Source organism: Peromyscus leucopus, chromosome 3 (genome assembly GCF_004664715.2).
Source record: "Peromyscus leucopus breed LL Stock chromosome 3, UCI_PerLeu_2.1, whole genome shotgun sequence".
In the NCBI taxonomy this organism is placed as follows: Eukaryota; Metazoa; Chordata; class Mammalia; order Rodentia; family Cricetidae; genus Peromyscus; species Peromyscus leucopus.
In genome coordinates this window covers 143,545,547-143,573,307 of record NC_051065.1, presented here as the reverse complement: position 1 = coordinate 143,573,307, position 27,761 = coordinate 143,545,547, and the positions used below count along the sequence as shown (strand labels likewise).

General features: G+C 49.2%; 1 protein-coding gene across 1 annotated transcript in view; it reads right to left on the bottom strand.

Annotated features, from left to right (window-relative positions):
* Positions 1–13,976: 13,976 nt before the first annotated feature.
* Prmt8 (protein arginine methyltransferase 8) overlaps positions 13,977–27,761 on the bottom strand; it is a 91,355-nt gene continuing 77,570 nt past the window's right edge. Inside the window, exons 8-10 of the mRNA XM_028881532.2 lie at positions 24,942–25,092; positions 15,603–15,724; positions 13,977–14,893 (exon numbers count right to left, since the gene is read on the bottom strand). Coding sequence (XP_028737365.1) covers positions 14,810–14,893; positions 15,603–15,724; positions 24,942–25,092 — 357 coding nt within the window. The 3' untranslated portion in view covers positions 13,977–14,809. The remainder of the gene's footprint in view (positions 14,894–15,602; positions 15,725–24,941; positions 25,093–27,761) is intronic.

The following is a 27,761-nucleotide window of genomic DNA, read 5'->3' as shown; positions in this document are numbered from 1 at the left end:
AGTGAGGCCTGTGCCATCATGATGAATTATGACTGGATTCATCTGACCTATAAAAAGTACAACGCATAAAAACCCTGCACTCCTAAGCAAAAATACCCAAAGAACACAGACACGGAGAATGGGATTGCTAAATTTTGATATGGAAACAAGAATTGAAATACAGGAGTATGAGATGCAAAATGCTACGTGTTACATCATGGATTTGGGAAATGTGGCTATGGAAATGGGATTTATTAAGCAGGTTCAGTATTGGGTTGTGGTTCAATGCCACAAGCATGGGTTCTCCAAGCCCCTCTGTAATAATACTACTTAAATGGCTAACCACTGTAGATAATGCTCATTCACACACTGACCACAGGGCTCTAGAGAATGACAGGCATGGGACTGAGCTCCCAAGGGTGGGACCATTCATCTTTACAGCTCCAGTTTGGTCTACATGAGCTATTGAGAGCAAAGCATTGTTTCTTCAGAATAACATCCATCCCTGGGGGAGCTGCTGTTCTGGAGGCCCAGGTCTTACAGGCTGGGCAGCTCAGTCTAGGCAGACTCAGCTGGTTCAAATGAGGTACTCCTTCTGGCTTTAAAACAACATGCTGGGGAGCATTCCAGCTGCTGTGATTCGATTGCCTTTCAGACAGTGTGATGCCCATCAGAGTGCTCCATCTCATCCCCCGCAGTCACCCCAGCTGCTAGTGGCAATCCATTACCCCTGGGCAGCCCAACAGCTCAATTGACTTGGGCTCAATGCCCTGTGCATAGCAGATGCTTCCCTGCCCAGCTCTTCTTCATCCTGGTAGGAAACCAGCCCTTCCTACCCTACCGTGCCCATCCTGAACACTTTCTCTAATTTCCAAAGGGCTGCTCAGAATAAGGTCCTACATACAAGTGTGTGGCCTTGAACAAGCTCTGATATGGCTCTGAGGCCACCTACACATCTGTAATGTAACACTCTGCCACCCATTATGGACAAGGAAGAAAGACAAGTAAAAACTCAGAGGGAGGTCTACTCAACTGAATGGCTCCAAGCAAGTCATAGTTATTACATTAGCTGCCAGGAACGGGACCAAAGTATGGTAGGGCAGAGTGCTGTGGGATGTTCTGTATGTCCTGTGGGAGCCCTTCTTGGGTTCTTTGTGGCGTTACCCAGCAGGTCCGTATAGAGGATGATTAGGACCATGGGCCTGAGTGCAGGTGTTTGAGATGGTCTGCACTTGGCTGTGCTGGGGGATGGTCTGTATGTCAAGTTGTTCTGATTGATCAATAAATAAAACCTGTTCGGCTGTGGCTAGGCAAGAAGGATAGGCGGGACTAACAGAGAGGAGAAATAAAAGGACAGGAAGGCAGAAGGACTGACTGCCAGATGCCGCCAGCACAAGAAGCATGTGAAGATGCTGGTAAGCCACCAGCCACGTGGCAAGGTATAGATTTCTAGAAATGGGTTACTTTAAGATATAAGAAAAGTTAGCAAGAAGCCTGCCACGGCCATACAGTTTGTATGCAATATAAGTCTCTGTGTTTACTTGGTTGGGTCTGAGCGGCTGTGGGACTGGCGGGTGACAAGGATTTGTCCTGACTGTGGGCAAGGCAGGAAGACTCTGGCAACAGCAGAGGGTGGGGAAAACAAACTTCTGGATAAATAAGAGATGCAGTGGTCACAGGTGAAAAATGCCTCCCATTACTTGCTGAAGAACTAACTAAATAGTGTTACTTCAAGCTCTGAACCAGGGTGTGGTAAAGAATAGATTCTGGATAGATAGACGAGAAAATACTTGAGACAGCATGCTCCAAAATGACCCACCTTTATATGCATGGTTTGTAGACCACTTTAACACTGGGGTGGTGAGAAAGTTCTAGAAATGGAGGGTGGGCATGGCTCGATGTGATCATGCAAATGTACTTAAAGGTATTGAATTATACATTTTTAAATGGTTTAAACTAAATTGTGTGCCTATTTGATCACAACTTAAGAAAAAACATTTTTGGGAACATTTGATTTTCTCCCATCTGAAAGTGAAGCCCAAGGGTGCTTATAGTTGGTGCATGAGGAGTTGAGGGAGGTATAGAGGAAAACGAGCAGACTTCCTGCCCTCGGAGTTCCAAGACACGTGAGAGGAAGAAACTCCTAAAAACCCACAAGGAACTTGTCATTCACATGACACTATAGTACCCACCGTCTTTCACCCTTAGGACCTCTCCCAACACCTGCACCCTGCAGAAGGTGGTCCTCGGGGCTCTTGGCATGCATGTTATCGATGCACAAGCTTGTTTGTGTATCTGCCTCCACCACTAGGGCAAGTCCCCTATCAGTGGGACCCTCTATGGGAACAGGAGGAGCTACGGGCCCCAGAGTAGATACGAGAGCACGTATTGAGTGAGAACATCAAACAGACAACAGACGACTCTTGTTGCTTCTGGAGTTCTACTGCATCGACCACAGCAGAAATGGGTTCAAAAGCACCCAGGGATGCCTGAGCTTTAGAGACTCGCATTGAAACCATTACTGGCAAAGAAAAGCTGGAGAGGGAGAGGGAAGCTCATAGTCCAGGGGCACAGGCAGACCTGGGCATTAAGCTCGCTCTGAGCAGCTCCAGAGGTTGGCTTAGAGCCAGGAAGCAGAGCAGAAGGTTGAAGTACCTCTCTGGGGAATTGACCTCCCAGAGCACTGACCAGAAATAGAGTAAGCACTCCAGGCCCTCTGCTCCTGGGAAGGGGAGAAATGGAAAGGATGGATCCCAAGGCCACACCCCTGCAGTCCCCATCCTCAGACTCCATGAAGGGAAAGGATGCACCCACTTCCTTATCACCCAGGTCCTCTTCCTCCATCCTCCGTCCCCTCCTTCCTGTAGGTCCCATCTTGCCGAGGGAAGCACTTGGCCTGAGTGTCCCCCAGAGAGCTCTACAGCATCCCTGGGGTGGGCAGAGGTGCTGAGTCCCTGCCAGGGCCCGCCACATTCTCTATTGTAGCAAGTGGAGTTACCGACTTCACACCATGGGTCTATTTAAAACAGCCTTTCACATCTGATGGATTTAAAAATATGCTAGAAGCTGGAGTCTTGCATGCAGAAAACACAAGCAAGCAGATGAGGCCTCTCTCCTTCCTCCTTGCCCTCCCACCCCGCCTCTTCCCCTCCCCCACCCCGCCTCTTCCCCTCCCCCACCCCGCCTCTTCCCCTCCCCCACCCTGCCGCCTCCCAGAGCAGTTTCCATTCATGAGATCCATGTCCCTATTTCTGCCCATCCCTCTCCTCTCAGGTACGGAGAGTTTGCAGCCTGAGGCTGGTCCTGCTCCACTCCATAGGAACCCCAGAGTGAAAGCCAGCGTCTGAGGCCTAGCCACGACCCCACAGGGGCTGCTGTCCTCAGCCTTTCAGAGTCTCCACTTGGTGTTCCAGCAAAGAGGTGAACTGCTGTGGGATGTTCTGTATGTCCTGTGGGAGCCCGTTCTTGGGTTCCTCGTGGCTTTACCCAGCACGTCTGCATAGAAGATGATTAGGACTACGGACCTGAGTGCAGGTGTCTGAGATGATCTGCACTTGGCTGTGCTGGGGGATGGTCTGTATGTCAAGTTGCTCTGATTGGTCAATAAATAAAACCTGATTGGCCAGTGGACAGGCAGGAAGTATAGGTGGGACTAACAGAGAGGAGAAATAAGAGAACAGGAAGGCAGAAGGAGACTGCCTGGAGCCGCCACCAGGACAAGGAAGAAGTAAAGTACCAGTAAGCCACGAGCCATGTGACAAGCTATAGATTTATAGAAATGGATTAATTTAAGCGATAAGAACAGTTAGCAAGAAGCCTGCCATGGCCATACAGTTTGTAAACAAAATAAGTCTCTGTGTTTACTTGGTTGGGTCTGAGCGGCTGTGGGAATGGCAGGTGAGAGAGATTTGTCCTGACTGTGGGCAAGGCAGAAAAACTCTAGCTACAGTGTCCCACCCTCAAACAACACTCACAGAGAGCCTCAGCCCTACTATCCCTTGTAAAGCACCTGTCAGAGTTCCCTAGCTCCCAGAAGTACCATCGCCACTCTGTTCCCTCATCTCAAAGGACTGTATTCACTGGGAACCCTTTTAGGGCCATGACCCACTTTCCTCAGCCTGACCCAGTTTTCTCTTGCTATAAATTAAACCACGGACCCCCTGAACCAGAGTGTCATCTATCTGAGGTTTGATAAGTGACCCTGCTGCATGTCCTCCTGTCTGTGATGGCCACCAACAACCCAGCAAGTGCTGCTGACAGTGAAATCAGCAAAGTGGCTTTATCTGGACAGAGCCTCACCGCCCCTAGTCAGCCTGCACCATGCTGTCCCCAAACCACAGCCCAGCACATCCAGCCTGCTCTGTGTCCCTTATCTGCCTAGCCCAGGCCATGATCCTTAGCTCTGCTCCTAAACCTTGGATGTGTGCCCAAATCATCTGGGAGTTTAAATAGTTGAGTTTTATGCTACTTTTGATGGCTTTACTTAATTAAAAAAAATCAATCCTCATCACCCACCACACCTAGAGATGCTGATTTAATTAAATATTGGAAGAAGCCCCGCACCCAGGAGGCTGAGGCAGGAGGTTTAAAAGTCTTATACTATCCAAGGCTGCTTGGCTGGAATCTGTCTCAAAAGGAAGCCAACCAACAGGCTGGGGCTAAGCATAGTGCCATAGGCCTGTAATCCTAGTCACTTATGAGGCTGAGGCAGGAGGATTACGAGTTGAAGATGTCCATAGGCTACAAAGTAAGTTCGGGATCAGCCTGGGTAACATGGTGATACTCTGTCTCAAATTTTAAACTATGTAATACTGAGAGAGAGGCACAGTGATAGAGGGATTGCCTACATCTAAAAGTCCTGGTTCTGGGATGGTGCAAAAGTAAAGAAATAAAACTTGAAGAGATTTATCAAGCGACCTTACTTTTAGTAGCAACAATAACAGAATGGACTAGGAGAAAATGAAATGTCTCAAAAGCGTGTGCATCTCCTTGACCTTGGATCTGCTCTTTGATGTTACCGTCCTTGTCCAGCCCAGTCTAGACCAATGAATCTTAATTCTTTAAGAGAACGTGGCTGACTTCTCTGTGACCTGCGGCAGATGCCGAACAGGGCCCTCAGGTTCCCACACCTGCCGTGTCCACTCCGTGACCAGGCCTGAGAGCAGCCCACCCTGACTGCTCACATACAGGATTGAGGCCTCAGTGCCTGCCCTGAGCTTTGGGTGCACCACACACACTGATGAAACCACACGCCGACTCCCCCCACCTTCTCAACATGAGGTGATATCAGGCCTCACACCTCAAGGCAAACTGAATTCTGTATCATCTTTTACCTGAAGGGTCACAGGTCACAGTTTCTGGCATAGAGGTAAATGATCAAAGCTATCTGTGGTTTGTGCATTGAATAAGTGACAGGAAGTGCAGGTGCACACTGAACTGTAGAGATTATAGGGTGTTGTCCCAGCATGCTGTGGAAAGCAAGACCCTTCCTCAAAGGAGGCTAATGACCCTCAGGTCCGGTCCTCTGTGTTGCCATGTCCGCTCCACATTTAGACCCATCTTGTGGCTAATGAACCAAGCGTCCCTCACTATACCTCCCCTTACCCTGGGCACCTCCCCAGTCTTTTGCCCTCACAAAGCCCTTGAAGTCATATCACAAGGGACCATCTCAGTGGAAATTCTTGGCAGCGTGACACATGAATGAGCATCTAATCAGATAGGCAACATGAGCAGACACAAATTAACTCCCCACAGAAGAGTCACCCGGCTCTGGCCAGCCAGCAGCCGACATCCTTAATTCCATTTCCTTTCAGTTATTAAAATGATTTTCCCCTAGATAGCCTATCTCCATGGATTCCAGACTAATAAGCAAAAATCAAGACCAGGAGAAGACTTTCCTGCGGACCCATCTCCATTTCCTGTTGGTATGCATCAAAACACCTCCAGGAAGCCCTCCAGCAGCCCTGGAAGAAACTTCCTTCACTCTTTGCATCTTTATTGATCACCCCATTCCCAAATAATAATAATAAGAAGAATAAGAAAATCCCAGCATTCGTTATACTCCCTCAAAGTAGGAGACAGGCCCTTCTTGGAAGGGGTTGGGTACATTGTGATAAAATAAAAACAGAATCAGAAAGATTCCTCCAGCTGAGTAGGGACCTGGAGATCACTCCAGGTTAACACCTTCGTTTTCATGCATGAGTCACAGAGGTTGAGATGGTGAGTGAATAAAATAACTCGAGGTCCCACAGTGGGTTCCCAAGGAGAGTAAGAGCTACGGGTACAGTGGTATGGGCATCATCATCATCACGGTGACGTCAGTCCATCTCCTGGCTATAACAGTATTTGAATGGACTAGGATCTGTCTTCAATACTGAGAGACAAACATGAATGAGACAGTCTGACTTGTGCAGGGGAGAGACATAAAAACACTCCAGTGAGACGGCATGGAAAATGTGGGCACAGGGGTGCAGGAGCTCAGAGAGGACTAACACATGCAGGTCCTGGACTCGAACCCTTATATGGCTCAGTGGAGCAGCATTCAGCAGGAGAGTAGCCACTGTCTGGATTTCTCAGCTTCTCATTCAATCCTTCCCCATACCACTATGGGGTGGACAACAAAGTTATCACCAGTTTCCAAGAAAGAAAACTGAAGCAGAGGAAGGCTTGTGGCTTGCGAGTGGCCACACAGCCTCGAGTGGAGGAGAGTGAGGGTTTTAACTCAGCCTTCTCGCTCTATGCACCTAACCACCCCTGTGTCCCTCACCCTGAGCTATCCGAGGTTTGCCAGGTACCTGGTGGGACTAGGCATTCGGTACCTCTCATCCCTGCCCAGCCCTGAATTGCGCTCGATGATCTCACATTTCCACGAGTCTGGAGTTGGGGACTCTTATTCCTTGGACTGCTCTGAACTCCTACAGGGTCCCAGTCCAGACATCTTCAGGACAAGCTTCAGAATTATTTGGCAGAGGGTCATGTGCCTTCTGGCTTTGCTCAGGGCAGGCCAGCCTCCTGACCTACTGTAGGAAGGGGCTCTGTCTTGGAGCTAGATGCTCTGTACCTTCTTACCTGAGACTTTTGGTTCCAGTAACAGGGAGAGTTCCAGTGTATAGGCAGCTGTTGTGAACCACTCACCACACAGGGGGCATCACTGTGCCCCTCTCCTCATGCTTTTACCAACCCCAGGAGAAAAGGGTTATTATCATTCCCATTTAACAGGGCAAGAATCCACACAGGAACAGACGCAAAAAGCCAAGAAGCTGGCTGGCTGCAGGTCTCACAGCCGTGCTCTGGAAGAGCCAGGCTTCTACCTCAGGATTGTTTATCTCCAAGGCTGGCAAGAGTTCCAGGTGTCATCCACCACCGTGAAGCTGAGCTTGTGAGTCTGTGAAGCCTGAGCTTTGACTTCAAGCAGGATGCGCTATCCAATTGAGCTAACCAACCGTGGCCAGAAAGCAATTGTCACCATATCAGAAACCCATTATGACTCACGGAGCCTCTGAAAGATGCTTCAAGAATACTCTCTGTGAGTTGAAAGTGATGCCAGGCATTAGGCTTCTTTGGAAACAGCTGCCCAGGACTTGAAGACAGCCCAACAGTCCCCAGTGCAGATCCCGCCTTGCCCAGATCAACCACCTTCTGCCTCCCCGACACTTAAGTCCTCGGAGCCGAGGGGAAACCATCCTTGCGGGAAGAACAGAGTAATGTGACACTAGAAAGGACAAATGCAAGTGAAATCACACACATTGGCCCATTGCAGATCCTCTCTCTGTAAACCAGGGAATTCTATGATGAATCCATCTGCAAGCCATTTTCAAATCCAGCATCCAAAGGCAGCCTGGTTTGCTCCCCTCCATGAGCCCTGGAGCGTTAGCAGCTGTTCAGCGCTCCCTTTCTACCGGTTCATTTTCTCAAGTCGGCAACGGGTTAAGCCCATCACCAATTTCCAGGGGAAATGGCTGCAAATTGAGCTCATTAGATGGAGTGCATGTGTGACATGCAAATCTTTTGCTGTCACATTCCTGATTAAAATCCTTCAGTGTCTTCCTGTTGCCTAAGGAAAAAGTGTCCTTGACATGGTTTGCAGGGCCCTTGACCTTGGAGCTCAGATGACTTCACTTGCCCCTCTTCCCTCGGCTTCTGACCTTCTGTGTGCACTAATAATATGAGTTGCTTTCAGCATGCTAAGCCCTTTGGATTTCCTCGGTTGGGCCTCAGCACATGCTGTTTACAATGGGTGTTTCCTCCACCTATCCCCCACTTTCTGCCCTCCTGTACCCCATTTTTTTGAGTCTCAGATTAAAGCTGTGTCCTCAGGAACACTCTCTTGATCTTGCACTTGGCCTCACAGCCTCATATTCCCTCTGCCTCTGTACTTTCTCTTTCATGATTTTGATCCGATCACTCATGTTCACGTCTGTTTCCCAGTCCCAGGGAATCCCAGGAAGGCACACTGGTTCCTGGTTGGTCCACAGCTATATTTCTGCAGTCTTCTATGAAGACACAGCCCCAAAAAAGATTTATGGAATGGAGGATGCTGGGAGAGACCCCTCAGTCCTCTTGGTTCTAACCAGGACTAAAAACAAACTGAGGTGCTAAAGATGGATGGAGTGGTATTATGTGCTTTACCTGAGAGCATTGCCCTGCATCCTTGGGACAGATACAACGGCACCTCCCTCCTACCTCCAACTAGATCTATGCTTCATGGTGACCTGCTACTTCCAGGTCAACAGGTTTGTGAACAGCACTGCTGTGATTTGGATCTGGAGAGTTCTTTCCAAAGGCCCATGTGTTGAAGACTTAGTCTTCAGCCTGAGTTGATGTTGTGGGGAGTGGCGGAACCTTTAGGGGGTAAGGTATGATAGAAGGAAGGCATATTATTGGGGGCATGGCTGTAGGAGGATATTGGGCCCCAAGCCTACTATTTCCTAGCCACATTGGGGAGCATGCCCCTCTGCCTTGTATTCCTCACCATAGCATGCTGCAAGTCCAAAGACAATAGGACCAAGCAACCCTGTACTGAAACCTTGAGGCAAAATAACCTTTTCTCTTTGTAAGTTGATGGCCTCAGGTATTTTGTCACAGTGTCAGTTATTTGTCACAGTGCTGTGTCGTTATTTCCAGGCCTTGGTCTTTTCTTCCTGTACAATGTTCTCAGGAGGCTCGCTCCATCCTTCCCTGGCCTCCATGGCCTTCCAGGTCATAGAGAAGACGCCTGTGGTTCTGAACTTCCAGTTCTTCTGAAACATAATGCCATATGGATGTGCCTCTGTCATGTTGACAGTAATTTATGACAGATGGAAATTGACTGGTTATCTCCTATTAAAACTGGCCAAAAGTGTCTCAAGGGCTTGCATGGTTTGTATGGCCAATCAGCTTTCAGTTCTCATCTTGATCCCTGCCCTGCTCCCACAGCTGGCTTCCAGAATGGACTGCTGAGCCGCTAACTCTGAGCATCAAAAAGCACAAGTAGCCTGTGTATACAAACTCAATACATTATTAATGGAAACTAAATATGCCTAGGGGAAAAATTCCCCTGGGAAGAGCTGCCTGCTCTGAATTCCAATGCCAAATGAGTGTTTCAACACTCCTGCTCTTCACTGGACGGCGCTACCCAGGCGCTTTCAAACTACTGGGCCCCGCCCCAAGATCATAGGAAGTTCTCTGAGGCCAAAAGTGGACCAAGAGCCCGGTGGAAGGCTAGCCCAGTCCATAGCGTCTGAGAAGGAGAACTGGGGTGGAGACATGACCGGGGCTCTTTCACTTTTAAAGGAAAGACAGGTCTGTGGACACCAATCAGCCATCACTTGGAAGAGCCTTGGAAGTGGATTTTGAGGCCTCTGCAGGCCTGGGACCTCAGCTGCCACTGACTGGAGTTCTGCCTGCAATGCCTACTGCCCTTCCAGACCCGATGAACCTAGGCCTCATGACTGGCATCCAGGGCATATCTTGGTACCAGGATGTTACACCAGGTATCATCTCTATCAGGACAGTGGGAACACGTGGAGTTTCCTTTGCCTTTGAAGTTCCAGGAATGCTTCATATGACTTCATCTCATCCTTGGCTATCTCCATCGCCAAAGGTAAAGCTCTAGAGCAGGGGTTCTCAACCTGTGGGCCCAAGACCTCTTGAGAATCAAACGGCCCTTTCACTGGGGTTGCCTAAGACCACTGGAAAACACAGATACTTACATTACAGTCCATAACAGTAGAAATCCATAGTTATGAAGTAGCAACAAAAAAATTATATGGTTGGAGGTCACCACAACAGGAGGAGCTATGTTAAAGGGTCGCAGTGTTAGGAAGGCTGAGAACCACTGCTCTAGAGCCACATGGTGAGTAGCGACTTTCTAGAAGCCACTTCATCAGCCAGCAGCAGTGCAGGGATTTTGCTGGGTCCTTTGACTCATGTCCTGGGCAGGGTTGTCCATCAGCTAATGACTGCCATCAGAAATGGGAACAGCGGAGGTGTGAGTCTCGGGACCAGCACACAGAGAGGATTCTGCCTGGTTTGCTCTGGCTGTCCTGGGGCTAAGGTGCTGGCAGATGTTTGATAAAGTTGCTTTAGCACATGTCTTGTGAGGAATGGCCTGCGGCTAGCATATAGAGTCATTGTGAGTCTCTATATGATGGGCTGGGACATGCATGGGCTGTATGGACCATGGGGAGATCTGAGCATGCTCCCCCTTTGTTTCTGAAGGCCTATTGAGTAAGATGAGGTAAGTCTCATGGTTGAGCTTCATGGTCAACCTGACTAGATTTAGAATCGGCCATGGGAATATATTTCTAGATGGGTCTTTAAGGATATTTCCAGAAAGATTTAACTGAGTCAAGGAGACCCAGCCTCAATGTGAGTAGTGCCATCTCATGGGCTGGAGTCCTGGGCTGAAATAGCAATCTCAGTCCCAGTATCCATCTTCCTCTGCTTGACTGTGGATGCAATGTGGCCGGCCACCTCATACCCCGGCCACGGTGTCTCCCCTGGCATGATGAACTGTTCACACCCCTGCCACTGTTCCCTGCCATGATGAACTGTTCACACCCCTACCACTGTTCCCTGCCATGATGAACTGTGCGTTAGAAATGTGAGCCAGAAGAAACCCTTCCTTAAGTGACTTTGGCCAAGTGCTTTGTCACAGCGGTGAGACACATAATGAGCACATTAAGGAAGTGTGTCTCAAACCTGTTCTGCCCAGGGGCTGAGAGCTGAGCACACTCATGGGCTCGGGGTGGGGGGTGTGCACAGACCTAGGGGACTCAGTTAAGTCAGCATGAAGGAAAGCTGAATGACCTTATTTCTCAGGGTTTGGACAAGAGCTAATCAAATCTACCAGAGACTAACATGGTGAGGGAGTTCCATGAAGATGAAGTGCATGTTGACTTACAGGTTCAGAGCATCCTATTCTGGCCCATTATCCAATAAGCATTTCTTGGATAAGCTTTTGATTAGTGGATACACTGTGTCTGAGTCTTTGTTGAGTGCAAACTGATGACTTCCTTTGGGCCAGAGACCTTGGAAGCTCCTGACCAAGAACAGACTACAGCCACTGGAAGTCAGGCTTATCTTGGAACTCACAGGATAAGAGGCCCAGAATTTAGTGTGATAGCTCATAGCCCCAGGGTATAAGGCAAGCTTTTCTGGAGACAAACCATAGTCCAGCCACTGAGGATGGGCTAAGATGCCTGGGGACATTCCATGCCATTGCTGAGGTCTGGAGCTGGGCAGTGCCTACAGATGGAGTACCAGGGGTAGCATGAGAGGCCGGCTATAGATAGAGGTGGAGACTAGGCAGGCCTGGCAAAGGCTTCATATCTGCCCATAGTCTCCAGGGAAGATGGCCTCCATGGACCATCTTACTTAAGAAAGTGAGGAAAATGTCAGCATCTCATGGGACTGGAAGGCCAAGGACTAGACAGGCCCATGGGAACATTGCATGGAATGAGGTTTGCTGAGCTCTGCTGTTGGCCTAGCTCTATAGTCTGCTCATTCACAGATGTCACAACCTCAGAGCCTGTAGTCTAGCTGGGGGAGAGAGACCTTCCAAACCTGGACTTCAGGGTATGCCCAGTGGCCCATGTTTGACCATATCCACCACACACAATGGCAAAAGAGGCAGTGCAGAAACATGCTCATGGATCTGTGAGAAGTTCCCTAGAAGAGGGACAGCAGAGAAGGCCACTGATAGGCTCGCTAATGCAGCCTCAGCAACAACAAAAGCAATGAGTTTGGGTGAGGGGTGAGCTTCTGAAGGGACATCAATTCTACAGCATCTCTGTATCTTAGACCCTGACTTCTATTCAGAACACAGTCAAAGCAGATATGGTTTGTTTTCACTGAATCAGAAAATAAAACAACAACAATAAATAAGTAAAACAAAACCAAACCTAAACAAAAGAAAAACTTGGACAGTTCCCACTGGAGACTCCCAGGAGCAGGAGGGGACATAGCCGTCATTTTAATCCTTTGTGGGGTCCATGGGCAGAGAACGATGGCCACGGGACAGGGTCTGGGGCAGCCCCAGGAGGCTGAAAATGAGGACTGGGGTGAGAGGAGAATGGGATGGCCCTCTTCTCTGATAGCTGGAGAGGATGAAATGGTGTCATGGATACCTGTGACTCACAAGATGGTCAACCTGTTGACTCCTATGGGTTCTGGCAACCTGGGACTTTGTCCTGTTCGCAGGCATCCCCCTTAAGTGGGATTCAAGGCTGGGCCCCTTGTATCTGGTAGGCAGAACACAGGATCTCTCCAAGAGATTTGGTAATGGAAGCTCACTAATAGGTTTCCCTCCAATGCCCTCAGAATGTCCCTTTTCAATTAAATTCCTTTTTCTAACTCAAGGTTTTGCCCTCCCCTTAAGTTTCTCTATTTTTCTCATCTGGCATATGCAGATTATTATATAATTCTCACGGGATTTTTTTTTTCTAAACACAATGAAGGTCTCACACTTTAGGTCAAGGCTCTGAAGAACCAACCGAGGGCAGGAAGGGCCCGTGGAAGTAGCTCCAGCTCTGCACCAACTCTGCGGCTCCTCCCTGGGTCCCAGTATCTGTCAGCTACAAAGGGGGTGATGAGGCTTGGCATCTGTCTCCCAAGGCTTTGGGGAAGTTGACAAGATTCATAACAGAGAGTTCTAGAAACAAAAGAGACACTGCCATTGGATTTGTTTGTCATTATCTGAGGACTCTCCATAGACTTTATGTAGGCTTGGTCTTCTCTAGATAGTCCTTCTAGGTTGGTTTTTATGAAAGTAGAGAAAAATGTTAAAATCCCCCTAGAAGAGTGCTCAGGGGACTGGAGCCTGGGGTCCTGGAGAAGGTTGTGGGAGCCTTTCATAGAGTCAGGTCGTGCTGGGATATGCTGTCCCTGTCACCACCCCCTGTAACTCACTCTATGTGTAGCTCCACCTGGAACAATCTATCACCAGCATGCCTCTCCCGTACACAGACCAAGTCCAAGGCCCCTCTGCATCTGACCCCTCCTGGGCGCCATCACTCCACAATGGACTCCATCTTTCAATTGGCCCCTTTCCTACCCAGCACTTGCAATGTCTCTCCCATGGGAGACAACACAGGTGATACTACAGAGGCCAAAGAATAATCTAGAAACAAAGACCAAGTATTCCACCTGTCAAAGCACACTGTCTTTCTATCCTGTGGAAATTCTGTTTCCATTCTCAGACCAGGGCCTTCAAACTTCAAGTAGCTTCCTGGCTATGTGTATAGCACTGTTGGTCAGTTCCTGTCCCCTTCCCCAGCACCCTCACCTCCACAGCTCCAGGACTCTGATGTCCCCTCAGGGCAAGCCTAGACAGTCTACAGAAAGGTGTGCAGGACTGACAACTTCCCAGCTGCTCCCATGGAACTTATTTCCAATAAGCAAACATAGACACAGGCAGGGCCTGCACTCCACAGTTTTCTGCCCCATTGTGGCTTCCTACCACCCACTCTACCCCCTGCACCCACCCCTACACCCACACAGCATCAGGAACACAGGTATCCCACGTTGCTTCGTTCTCATGTGTGTTTATTGAGCGCCCACAGAGCCCGTGGTACTGTGCTCAGGATTCAGAGCCACAGTCTAGTCAAAACAAGACCAGAGCTAGAACACAGAATGTTTCATAGCTGCGTAACATCTGTTAAGGGATCGGGGTGGGGAAAACTAATCACGAAACAAATTCCTATTCAAAAGCAACAGAACCTCCTCTGAGAGTAATATAGATTCTAGGCACATCCATCCACACTCGCGCATACACATGCGCACACGCCCCTCAGAATGAACGCCCAAGTATGCCCACTTAGTTGTATATGCATGCATATACAGATGTTTGTGGGCAAGGAAATTAATATATATGCTGTATGCACACACACTAGCACGTGCGCGCGCACGCACACACTCACACATACACACGCACACACTCACCACTGCACAGACGGGAAATCTGGCTTATGCTATCAAAGACACTATGTCTCCAGGTTCTAGTGGAAGCAGCCTGTCCTAGATGTCTGCAGCATGCAAAACTTGGAAGATCCGTAGAGTCAGTTTAGGAGGACAATGGGGGCACATGGGTATGTTTCCATCCTCGGAGCCCCCACCACTGCACAACAGGCAACAACAACGCCTTTGTGAAGGGCTCCGGGGGCAGAGCAGAGGAGCTGGAGGCTCCCCGTCATGGTGGGGCCCGGAGAGCCCTGGCAAGTTCACCAATCTTCAAGGCAGAGTGGAAAGCTCTGGTTGTCGAGTGTGGTCCTCCTAACAGTATTCCTGGGGCAGCGTGGCAGGCTGAAGTGAGTGCCTCTTCTCGCTTGCTCTCTGCAGCTTCCCACATGTGCTAACGCATTTTGTAGTCATTAGATACAGATGTTTCACACAGCTGTCCCTTAAAATCCAAGTCTACTGTGAAATCGAGGTCTCGCTGTGAGGAAAGAGCAAAGGGCCACAGTGTGAGTCTAGGTAGAGGGATCGTAGCCCTTCCCGGGCACAGGACTTCTCTTGAAGCCCACAGGGACAGGCAGCCATGGCATCTCTAGCTAAGGAGTCTCCATGGACAGTCCTCAGGAATCCATTCTGGTGCCCCATTATCCTCACAGGAAGGACTCTGCCAGCTAACCTAAGCCTTCCTATCCTCACACGAAAGCAGTCCTGGGATTTCTTTCATCTAGGTGATAACTGAGGTTGGTGTTGGGTCTGGCTCGACACCACCCTCAACACCCTGCAGACTGTTAGTGTCTGTGCAGATACAGGGACACCTCAGCAAGGTCCCACCAGGTCAGCTGGAGAAATGCCCAACAAACACTCCTTCTATAGCAGACTCTTGCATTTACTGGCTCAGCTCACCCTAAATGAGGCAGAGCCATTTGTACAACATCCGTTCTCAAAGGCTCTCCTGTGGGCTTCCGGGAGCTGTCCTCAAGGTTGAGTTCAGAGTCCAGAAAGCCTCTAGCCACTGGGGTCAGAAAGAGTCAACGTTGAGATCATCAATTAGGCCCTGTCATCTGCAAACACAGCTGCTGTCTGCCTCCCCCAGAAGTTTTTCTATTTGTACACAAGACATTCGGCTGGGCAGGTGACTTCTGGGAGCTCCCCTCAGTGGTCATGGCCATGCAGGGCTCCCTCAGACTCACCACATTTTTGGCATTTGGCTTCATGGATATGGTCCCATAGATTTCCTCCCCCCTCCGGACAGTGAGGTAGTCTTCCAAGTAGAAGACGGTCTGCTTCCAGTGAGTGTAGGGGGCATCGGGGGCTGGAGAGGGACACAAGAGAAGGAGAAGCGAGAGTCAGAGATGAACAGGAGTCATCGGAGGCCCAGGACCCACACAGAAGTCCTGAGCTTTCCATGGTGGAAGGGCTCTGGCCGGTCCAAGCATGGCCAACACAGGCCTGAGCACGACATACAGGGCTCTGGCAGGCCTTGCTCTTCCCCATTCCCTCTACCTTGCTTATGTATTTTTTTTTTTAAATATGAGTACTCTGTCTGTGTACCAGAGAGAGCTTCAGATCCCATTACAGATGGTTGTGAGCTACCATGTAGTTGCTGGGAATTGAACTCAGAAACTTTGGAAGAACTACCAGTGCTCGTAACCGCGGAGCCATATCTCCAGCCCTCCCTCTACCTTGCTAAGCCATTAGATTACATTCCTAAAGCCAGCTACCAAGGTCCATTCCCTTATTTGGCCACTTCCTTCTCCTGAGGCTGACCGCCAAGGTCCAGCTAGCAAAGTATCAAAGCCTAGCAATCAAAAGCCCCCCCTGGGGTCGCCTTATTAACATGCCTAATTCAAAATTAACCAACTCATCCTAACATTGGGTTTCCCCCTTTCCCATTATAAGTGGCCACTTCCCTCTACACCACAGCTGTCTCCTCTCTATCCAGAGGCAGTCCTTTGTCTCGCTGGGACAAGTACCCCTGCCCCCTTTCCTTTGCTCCCTTCCCCTCGTCCTCTATTTCCTGTCTTTGTCTCTTATTCCCTGTCCTTTGTTTCTCTGGTGCAAATAAATCTCCTTTTGTGCTGAAAACTTGGGCTTGGGGTGTCTTGTGCCAGCACCAATCCTTTCATGGGAGACTCAGTGATTTCTGCCCACACACCAACACTTAAGGGGCAAGGTGTACAGTCCAAGCCCCAGAACTCCAGACTCAGCCCCAGTGCCCTTCCTCACATTTCAGCCCCACTGAACTGGTGATCTCAGTGAGGGGTCAGAAGAGAGGCAGCCTTGTACCAGGGAGCAGCTGGTACCCTGAAAGCTCCCTCAGCAACCAATCCCATTAGCATAAATGGGCCTCTTCCCTGTGATCCTGTGTTAGTGCAGTAAAGACTCGAGAGTGTAAGATGTATAGAGCAGAGCATCCCATCTCCATCATTTGTAGATTTGTGACATCATTCATGCAAACTCTACAGCTCAACCAGTCTCCCAGCTTTACCAACACCCTCCTTCTTACTCCTGCATCCTTCAAGTAGTTTCTCTTGCCTGGGATTTTGCCCCAGTGCTGCACCCAGCACCCTGGCCCAGTCCTGCTGTAAGATTCCAGCTGTGCCTTCCCAACTGGACCAGAAAAAAGGGGATTCTTACTCCACAGACCCCCCTCCTGCATAGTTCAAGGCCATTGTGATGCTCGCATCTCCTGGGTATTTGCCACTGGATCTCATGTGGTCTCCAGCTGACTGGGAGGGGCCCTGTGTCTTTGGATACAGTCCTTTTCTTTGGCAGTGACTGCCTCTGGAGCACTCTCCCCCTTCCCTACTCACTACATCCTCATCCTTCAAGGTCAGCCTTCCTGGACCACTCCAGCCTGGATCTATCTGGTGCTCCAAGGGCATCCAGAACGGATGTCATCACAATGCCTAGCATGCCTCAGAATGAATGCCTCCCCTTCACTTGTTTACATCCTTCGCAGTCTCCTAGAGAGCAGAGCCAGGCCAACCTTGCTTAGCACTGCTTAGCTCTCCCCAAATTTAATCTAGAAGTACGGAGTCAAGTATCAAGTGGACACCGATAAGTGGACAGTGTCAAGAGCCCAAAGCACAGCATCACACAGATGTGTGATGTGCCTAAAGATGCTCAACTGAAACCGGTAGGCCACGGGAGACTCACTTTAGGGTGAGAGCCTCTTGGCTGAGACCCTCATCTTCCCCCAGTGGATTTTGCTTCTTGCCTAAAACCAACGCTAACAGCAACAAGACTTGGGAAGGACATAAGGGTCCTTCAAACGCATGGAAGACTGTTTGCATGGGAGACTCTGCCTTCCATGCACCTCGGGGAATCACTAGGAGTCAGTTGTGCATCTGCAGGAGGAACTGGAGCTGTCTCACAACCGTGGGAACTGAGTTGCTCATTCCTCCCCGAGGTGTTGAGGACACCACTCGCAGTGAGCTCATTTGTCACGCACCAAGTTAGACAGGGTGACCTCAAATATCTTTCCCAACCCCAAGATCTATTTTAATGATGGCAGAGAGGCCCTTCCTTCCCTTTGTTATTTGCCAGGAGCTGGCTTGATCAAATGTCAGTGGTCAGATGGAGACTAGGGCAGCCTTCAGTGTGTGCATTTGGCAATCAATGAAAACCCAAGGTCACAGGAGAAAGCACAGCCCGAGCATCTGGAGGGGGAGGAGGAGCGAGAGACCACAGCCCGTGCCCATGCAGACCTGGGGCCTCCAGCCCACCTAGCACCCAGCCTGCAAGGCATGCTGCTGTCTACAGACCACCTGCTCTCAGCATGCTTCTGCCAATTATCTCTAAATAAACTGTCAAAAGACAGTTCTGGCTGTGTGTGCAGAATGCCGGAGTGTGAGTGACAGCACTCTCACCCCCGTCTCCACCTCCACCCACTCAGGCAGGTGTTCCTAAAGACCTTCAGTTAAGGGGATACGAGCTGCCTCCTCTATCACCCAATCAGAGACGTTGAGGATCCGAGCTTCACCAGCTTAGGTCTGCTGGCCAGTGAGGCCAGTCGGCTTCCAGGGAATGGCCCAAGGCATGCATGCTATCCCTGGGTGGAAGGAATTGTCTTAAAAGATTTTCCAAATGTCATTTCCATAGTGGAACCAGTAGCCATGGCCTAACTGTCTGAACATCTTTTCTCATCTGAGTTTTCCACTGTGTGCAGTAGAAACAGCAGAATTTAGAAGCTTGGCTCTGCTTGGTTTTGCATTTCTAATTCAACAATTTTGGGGAGGCAGTGCACAGAGGGGTCAGACATGCCAAGACATAGTATCTGCCCCCATGGCTAAAGTGGCTGTCTTCTCTCGCGTCCTCCTGGGTAGATGTGGTGGGAAGAACAACAGGCCCCACCTAGTTCTATATTCCTTTTGCCACAGGTTTGTACTGTGACCCTGGAAATCCTGTGCCACCACATGGACCTGTAGGTCACACTATTTATCCCCTGAGGTACTGTAAGGGTGAGAGGGATCGTAAGAGTGACCATACCTCCCTCTGTGCCTGGGACACAGTTCGTGTCCATTCACCCTGCACAATCATCACTAGCTCACCATCTTGCTTGACAAAACATCCTTAATTGAAAGCTTTTCATATGGACACCCCACTTAGAACCGACTAGTTATAACAAAACCACATTAGGGGACATCTAGGCCATGGCAGCTGATGTGAGTCATTTCATGAACTGGTGTGTAAGTACCCATCCATAAACTGAGGGATACCTGCAAAGATACACTGCCTCACACCAGTGCTCTACAATGCCTGAGTTATATATATATATCTGGAATGCCGCAATGCATGGGGTGGTACTCACACTACACCATGCATTCAGGGCTGTGAATGATGTCTAAAGCTCTCTTTGTCAGTGACTAAGTTTTCCCCTCTTCCCAGTCCCAACCCACAATCCAGGATGGCACAGCTTTCAGTCATTATGAGGATGAGTTCCTCTTGAGAATATTCTGGATCCAGCCCAGCATCCTGGTTCTAGATTACTGCTGATTTTCACTCTAAATTTACGGTGAGTATGGCCAATACTGTTTGCAATACTGCAGGTATAAGAACGTGTTTCACTTTCTAGTGGTCAAGTAGTTAGTGTTTCTTTGTAGGCTATACGTTTTCCAGCTGTATATTTAGAGTTGTGTTGTGTTGCATGGAGAGCCTTCATTGACCTGGAAAATGACTGAGTGCCACGGGATAGCAAATCGGGAAAGAGGCCACCTGAGGCCCACAAAGTCACCTGCTCAAGGGCATCTCTGGTGACTATCATTGTACCTCGGAAAACCTGATATTTGAAGCCAGCTTCCCTTAGGGCCACTGCCTTCCACCCACCCCACGGCTTTCCTGGATGGAACAGCAGCAGCAGCAAATCTCCTCCCACCCTCACAGAGAATGAGTTCAAGGGGACAGGGACAGCTGTGCCTCTGGCTGGCAGAGCCTGGAACCTTGGGCACTTCTGCCTGATGTTGTAAAGCAACCAGAACGATTAGCAGCAGCATTTTCAAGCTACACAGTATGTGATTTGCTTTTTTGAGTGGATCCCCCAGAGCTGGCCGCACTGGGTCTGAGATGGAAGACTCAGTGGGGAGCCAGCAGGGAGGGGCACCCGCTGGGGAGGGGAGGAATGCATCCACAAACTCCCACCATCAACATCTTGTTTTTGCCCATGCATGATTGCATTAAAACTCTTTTTCCGATAGCCAGGACATAGGACTACTTAATTTAGGGATGGGATGGCTAGAAATGGGACATTTAGATAAAAAATTCAGAGATACCAATAGCAACTAAAGCCACTAAGTTCTGAGGTGGGCTCACAGGGAGTTCTGTGAATACGAATTAGTTTATTTACATTTATTAATTATAAATATAACCATATATCATTTATTCATCATCCATTTTAGCTGATATTTATATTTTAATTAAGTATTACTCAACAGCTCGTGCACTTACATTCCAACAGAAATAATAATAAATTTGTTTCCAGCTACTCTTTTGCATTATAGTTAATAATTTAGTTCCATTCTAGTTAATAATTAATCTCCATCCTAGTTATTGAGTTAGGTGGTAAGTTCATGGGTACTCATTATATTAATAAACAAATAAGCCAAAAGTGAATCATGCATAGGTTGTCCAATTGTGACAGCATGTCTTGAACCAAACACTGGGATTTATCAAATTGTATGCACCTATGAGCCTGAAAAACAAACAAAAAAAATTACTCTGCCAGTGGCCAGAGTGAAGACTCTAAGTAGAGTCTGCTGCCAAGTCCACACAGTCTAGTAAAGTCTTTGACACGCTAAACTGATGCTCATCTCCCGAGAGGGCTAAGAGACTAACCAACTGCATTTCTTCTGGTTCTCAGCAAGCAGGTAAATTTACAAGCAGCATGGAGACTGGGTGAGCACAGAGGAAATGCCTTGGTGAGGAGACACGCTTGCCCTACCAGTAGGGAGTTGAATTCTCAACTGTTTCATTCAAGATGGTCTCGCAGTACTTCTCAAACTCAAGTAGGAACCATGGCCACCTAGAGGCTTTGCCAAGGCACAGAAGGCTGGGCCACCCTCAGAGTTTCTGAACTGATGGTTCTAGGGTGAGGCTTTCCCAGATCCAAGTGATGCTGAGGCTGCTGTCCACATACTACACTTTGAGAGTCACTGCACAGAGACACAGGAATCAAAGATTTTAGGACCTATGAACATCCTTCTAGAGCCCAGCTTTGCAGAGTTCTGTGCAAACAAGAGGGAGTGAGTATGGCTTGTTAATGGCTCAAAGCAGAGAAGAGCCTTCCACCTGGGCTTTCAGCTTAAGCCGAGTAATGGTAAGGGGATGGCCAACAGACAGAGGGGACTGAGCCTAGGGTTACACACTTCAAATCCTCACCTTCTTTCAGGAAGCCCAGAAGCAACAGTCTGGAGTCCTGGCTGGGCTTTAACCAAGCCTCCTCCTCATGGGGCCATCAGAATGTCAATCCTGCCACCACAGAGCCAGGGAATCAACTCTGGACAGAAGTCCAGTAGGCTATTGGGACCAGAAGCAAATGACTTTCCAGAAAGATAAGCCTTAAAAGAGTCATGGGTCAGGGTCCAGCTTTAGACACCCACAGCTTTTTCCAGAGTGCCCCTGCCGCTGGCTCTCTGTCACCCACAGGGCAGGCTCTGCACTATCATCATCGGGAGGTGGGAGAGACAGAGCTAGACATCATGGTCCCCTCACTACCAGCCTCCCCTCTTCATTGCTAGACTGAGTCTCCTTCATCCTTCAAGTTCAAGTAGAATCTGACTTCCCCTCTCCAGGCTGCTCCTGCACACTGGAAAAAAGAGCTCAGCTCACCTACTGACCTTTGAAGGAGGGCAGCCCTCGGCAATGGCCCCGATCAGGGGGGGATCTCTAGTTTTTTCCAGGGCCAAGAGAGCACCAGTCTGACCTAGATGACAGAGCCCAGGAGATACTAGTCTTTGTAATCAGAAGCTGACTGCTGGACCTAGGAGAAGACTTTCTGGGATTTGGACAAGATTTGTGTTTGTTTGTTTGTCTGTTCATTTGTTTGTCTAGAGACAAGGCCTCTGTATCCTTGGCTGGTCTGGAACTCACTGTATAGACCAGGCTGGCCTCAAACTCACAGAGATCCACTTGCCTCTGCCTCCCAAGTGCTGGAACTGAAGGTGTGTACTACCACACCTGACCTGGTATTGGATATGCTTAAAAAGTCTCCTGCCTCCTGTCCACAGGTTAAAGGGCATTCCTGCCCCCATGTATCTAAGAAATAAGTGGTTACATCTGCTAGAACATTCCCTGTGCCACTAGCACACCTACTCAGCCCCTGAGGGCACACTCACAGTTTCCAGGAACTCATGTGGCAGACATTCAGTCTCTGGACCTTTGTCTTGGCAGCTCAAACAGACTATTGCAGAAAGAAAGGGGTAACAAGAGCCCTCTGCTAAAGGACCTTCCTGTTCCTGGGTCACAACCCAAATGAACATGTAGAAACAATGGCCCAGTGATGAAGTCCCCTGAGCCTAGGGCATTGGAGGGAGCCCAGAGTGGCTGTCCTCTGGGGGGGGGGTGAGTGATGGGAAAGAGCTTGGGCACGCCCAGCAAGGAGATGTCTGAGGATTCACTAGGGGGCTAGGGCCAAGCCATGGAGCCCTCCCTTGCTGGGCCCAAAGGCAATGAAGCACCTCTCAAGGCAGCCTAGACAAAGGACATGGTTTGAATTTGTCTGCCAAAGCTCATGTGTTGGAAATGTGGTCTTCAGTGAATGCATCAATGCTAAGAGCTGAAATCTTTTTTTCAGGGGGCGGGGTGGGTAATTGGGTCTTGGGGTTCTATCCTCGTGAATATAGAAATCTATTCATGGATGGATGGACCTGTGGGTTATCATGTGTCTTAATCACTGTTCTATTGCTGTGAAGAGACACCGTGACCATGGCTACTCTTATGAAAGAAAGCATTTAATTAGGGGCTGGCTTACAGTTCCAGAGGGTGAGTCCATGATTATCAGGGTGGAAAGCAGACAGGCATGGTGCTGGAGCAGCAGCAGAGCTTTGCAACCTGATCCACAGATAGCAGACAGAGAAAGAGAGACTGGTCCAGGCTTTGAAAGCTCAAAGCTCGGTCTCAGTGACACACCTCTTCCACTGCGACCACATATCCAACCCTTCCCCAAAGTTCCGCTCCCTGATGACTAAGTATTCAGATACATGAACCTATGGGAACCATTCTTATTCAGTCACCACATCACAGGAGTGGCCCACCGCACAGGAAAGCTCTCTCTCTCAGGTTTTCTTTGTCTCGTCTTTGGTACCCTCTGCCACGTTATGATGCAGCACAGAACCCCTATTAGGTGTCACCTAAACATGCTTTTGGACTTGCAGCTTCCAGAACTGTGAGCCAAATAAATTTCTATTTTTCATAAGTTATCCAGACTCCAATGTTTTGTTATAGCAACAGAAAGCAGACCAAGATAGTGGAAGTCATCTTCTGGAAACACAACCACAGACTTAATGAATGGACACAGGAGGGAAAAGAAGGAAGGAAAGAGAGAGGCCAGTTCATAGCCCAGAGAGTTATGTGTTGTCTTGCATAGAGGCCATCACCTCTGCACGCTATAGGCACATTCCCTCTTGTGCATATGGGCTGTCCTAGGGCCAGAAGGGGATTCTATCAGAAGCTCTATGCTGTTCTTACCCTTCACACAGAATTTTTTCACAAATGCTAACCAGATAAACATATATTAAAAATCTCCAGAGGACAGACACAGTTGAGATGGATCAGCAGCCAGAGACTCTTACCACATAAACCTATTGACCTGAGTTTGATCCCTGGAACCCACATAAAGGTAGAAGGAGAGAATCAACTCCAAAATGTTGTCTTCTGACCTCCACATGCACAAGCACACCACAGCACACCCACCCCTCACACATATCATAACACACATTATAATAATAATACATTAAATTTTTCAAAAGGGAATCTCCTTACCCAACCCATTTCTCCTATCTTGCCCTCACCCAGTATTAAGTCATATATGAGCAGGGTGGAGGTGATGGGGATGAGCCCTCCCACATTATCAGCAGCTTATAAACCCAGGGACGGAGACAGCAAGACTTGGATGATTAGTCAAAACAATGAGAAGTCTATCTCTGGCCCCTGGTGGAGACATGCCATTCTGAACTGACAAGAATTGCCTCCATTGCATTGGCCTGTGGGCATGTCTATGAGGTATTTTCTTGGTGGTTAATTGATGTGGGAAGACTCAGCCACTGTGGATGGTACCAACCCTAGGCAGGTGTATCTATGATGCATAAAAAAAGGAGGGAAATATGAACCCGAGAGCAAGCCAATAATCAGCGTTCCTTCAGTTCCTGTCTCTGTGTTCTTGCCTGGGCTTCCCCCAGTGACCAACAATAGCTGTAGTATTAAGTAAACCCTTTTCTCCCCACGTTGTTTCTGGCCATGGTGTTTATCACAGCGACAGAAAGCTGACTGCGACAGTCTCCATTCTCCTGTGCTCACACAAGTGAGCACTCAGGAACATTCAAACACAAGACACAGTGTAAGGTAGACCTAAGGACGGAAGTCAGAGTGCCGACCTCCCTCAGCACTGTTCACACTTGACCCTCCAGAGTGTCTCCCCTCACAGTGGTCTCTTTGGTCACTCTCCACTCTCACCCTCCACAGCACCTCATGTTGTTTTACAATAAGCTCGCCTGTGTTATGTAACTACACCATGTCTCGTAGGAATTCTTCCTTAAAGTCCACAAGGATAGAAGAGCAAAGTGGAGGCAGAGTGTGTTCCTGGTGACAGTCATGCCAGCTCTCAGCTCTGGAACTCTACCTCTATCACGTTTACCTTCTCCTTGGGAGGTCAAGAGAGTCGGGGCTACATCCTCTCCTCAGATGGAGAAAGCTCGTGAGATGCCAGGTCACAGCCCCAACTGATGTCTGGCCAAGTTAAGGCCAGCCCTGGTTCCTACCCATAAGCCTCAAGGAAGCACAGAGGGGAAGTTACAGAAAACCAATGGAGAGCTCACCTGTAGAAAAACCCATTTTCTTGTGGCACTTGGTAAATTCAATATTAAAGTAGGTGACAAGGGCATGGACGTAGTCGTTGCGCTGAATCTGCAGGCAGAAGGCAGATGTGAAGGACAGCTCTTCCGTCTTCACAGTGTAAATGTCCACTTCCTGTAGCCCAGAGGAGAAAGAAGCCGGAGGCTTACAACCTCTGTCTTTCAGGGGCCCAGTAGCTTTACCCTAGAGAAACTGGATTAGCCACTACTTTGGGGTGACTTCCAGACCCACCCACCACCCTCCCAACTCCCTCCTCCATCTTTCCTAAGGTAAAGGACGCTTGGAGAATGGTGTGAGTGGAATTGAATCCAAATCTGACCAGAACTGAACCAGGAAGGTCCATCTGCTGGGGAGGAGGCCAAAGGGGCTGAAGGTTGAGACAAGAGTGATTGACGAGACCAAAGCAAGTTAGAATGGCTTCCGGTGGCCAGGCAAGCATTGCTACCTCCCTCCAGTCATTCACAAAGTGTGGGCCCCTGCTCAGCGTCTTTATTACCTGGGAGAAAATTCTGAGAGGGGCAAGGAGAGTCATCACAGACCTACTCAATCAAAACAGCAGGGCCCTCCCTCCAGGTCTCCCATGAATCAGAGGACTCATTCCCCGGCCCCCACTAATTTTTATTTTTTATTTAAGTTCTCCAAGTTAAGAACACTAAGTGTTGCCTCAGGACTGAAGCATAAACGGGCTGGAGGGAGTTCCGCCGACCATTTATAACAAGGCTAGACAGGTTTAAAAAATAAATAAGAGGGGGAAACATGAGGCGAGAAGTCTCAGTTTGGACTGGGGAAAGCGGAACACAAAGAACTAATAATTCTCACAAGTTCAGCTGGAGAGTGACTGAAAATCGATGTTGCGTGGGGAGTCAGTGAAATGCAGAGACGGCTCTCCATGTGCTGCTCTTCTGTGAGTGGAGGATGCTGACTGACCTGCTGTTCACTGGCTGTCCTGAGGCGGAAACCCTGGTGGAGACTTTTAGGGGCATCCAGACAGATGCCAGTGAGACTGGCTTCTTGTTTGTTTGTTTTTTGAGGCAGGGTTTCTCAGTATAGTTTTGGTGCCTTTCCTGGAACTCACTCTGTAGACCAGGCTGGCCTCGAACTCACAGAGATCCGCCTGCCTCTGCCTCCCGAGTGCTGGGATTAAAGGCGTGCGCCACCACCGCCCGGCACCAGTGAGACTTTAAGAAGAACTTCTCTTGGGTTGGGCTGTATAGCAAGAACCACTCTTTGGGGGACTCTGGAAGAGACAGGCAGGCATCTGTGTGCCTGGTGGCTCCAGGCAGTGCTCCAGATACCCAGCAACAAGACCCATGAAGAGACAGAATGGCACTGGGCAAAGGGCTCCCATCTCTCTGTGTTTTTAGAATCATTAAAAGGAATGGGGTGGCAAAGGTCATAGGATTTGTAAAGAAGAAATAGAGTCACAGGAGCCAAGCAAGTCTCAGTCCTGATGGGGCCTGAATGAGCCACCATGGCCCTTGCGGAAGGGGAAACGCTCTCAGACTGGCCAGGAAGAGGGCAGAGGCAGGGTTAGAAAGTGAAGCCCTCCAGTCGTTGGCAGTGAACAGCTGGGCTGCAGGGTGGGATGGAGCCTTCCATGAGGTGGACACTATGTAGTTTCTAGAGCCCAAAGATGGAGAATAAGAACTAATGGGAAGGTGAACCTTGGGCCAGAGGGGCCACCATAGATGATAGAAAGCATCTCATCCATCCTGATAAGTGACAGCTTGACCTTTGTGGACAGACCAGGGACGCTGATCCTCTGTCCACCATATAGTGCCTTCCAGGTCCAGGCATCTTCAGAAGCAGTGGAGAGATCACAGCTGTTTGCCCTGACTTCCACCTACAGGGCAAGCCGAATGTCCACCATGGAGGCTCTTCACTCTGCTGCTGGGAATCGCAGTGCCGCAGGTTCTGTCTGCATTCAAGTCTGCTCTCCACCCCACCCCTTCAGCAGAGACCCTGCCTAGGAGCGGGAGCCATTGTTCAGGGTAGGAAACCCCTTCAGAGGAGATGTCTGACAGACCTTCTCAGTGCTCACAGTCCCTCCAAGCCACATGCCATCTGAAAGTTCCCCACGACTCCAGAATTCAAGAGAAAGCCTCAGGGAACTGAGCAGTAACTAATGGTGTACATAAAGCACCTGGTGACTTTTCTGCTTCCTTCTCATGCAGGTTCTTCCACAGTCCCTGCATCTTTCTCTTTTGATCCTCGGCCACCAGCCCAGCTTGACTTCTGGCTCTCACGTAGGGGCCTTGTCCACCTCCATCCTCAGCCCCTGCCATTAGAATGGATCCTTCTGGGGACAGGAGCCATACCTCATTGTCTTATGTGTCCTTGGAATATAATCGAGCACTAACAGGTGCGTGGGCTCACCTCCTCCCAGAACAGGTCTCCCTGCCTGGAGTCTTTCCCTCCTTCCTGGGCTGTCTTTCACAATCACCCACCCACTCAAATGGTGTCACTCTTGGTCTACAGCCTTCAAGGACTCCCTAGGACTTATCCCCGGATCTCATAAGTTTCCCCATCTATTACTTCCCTTTCTGTCACTTTCAAAACACATATGTGCACACATGCACACACATACATAAATGCGCACATACACATACAGACACACGCAAACACATACACACATTACTTAATGGGAACTTAAATAAGCTTCTACCTCCACACCCTTTAGTTGATTCCAAAGTCATTAGTTTGGGAGACTACACAGCCATCGACATGTTACTACTGGCTTCATGCTGCTTTGCTCCAAGGACACTCTGCACGAAGCCACCCTG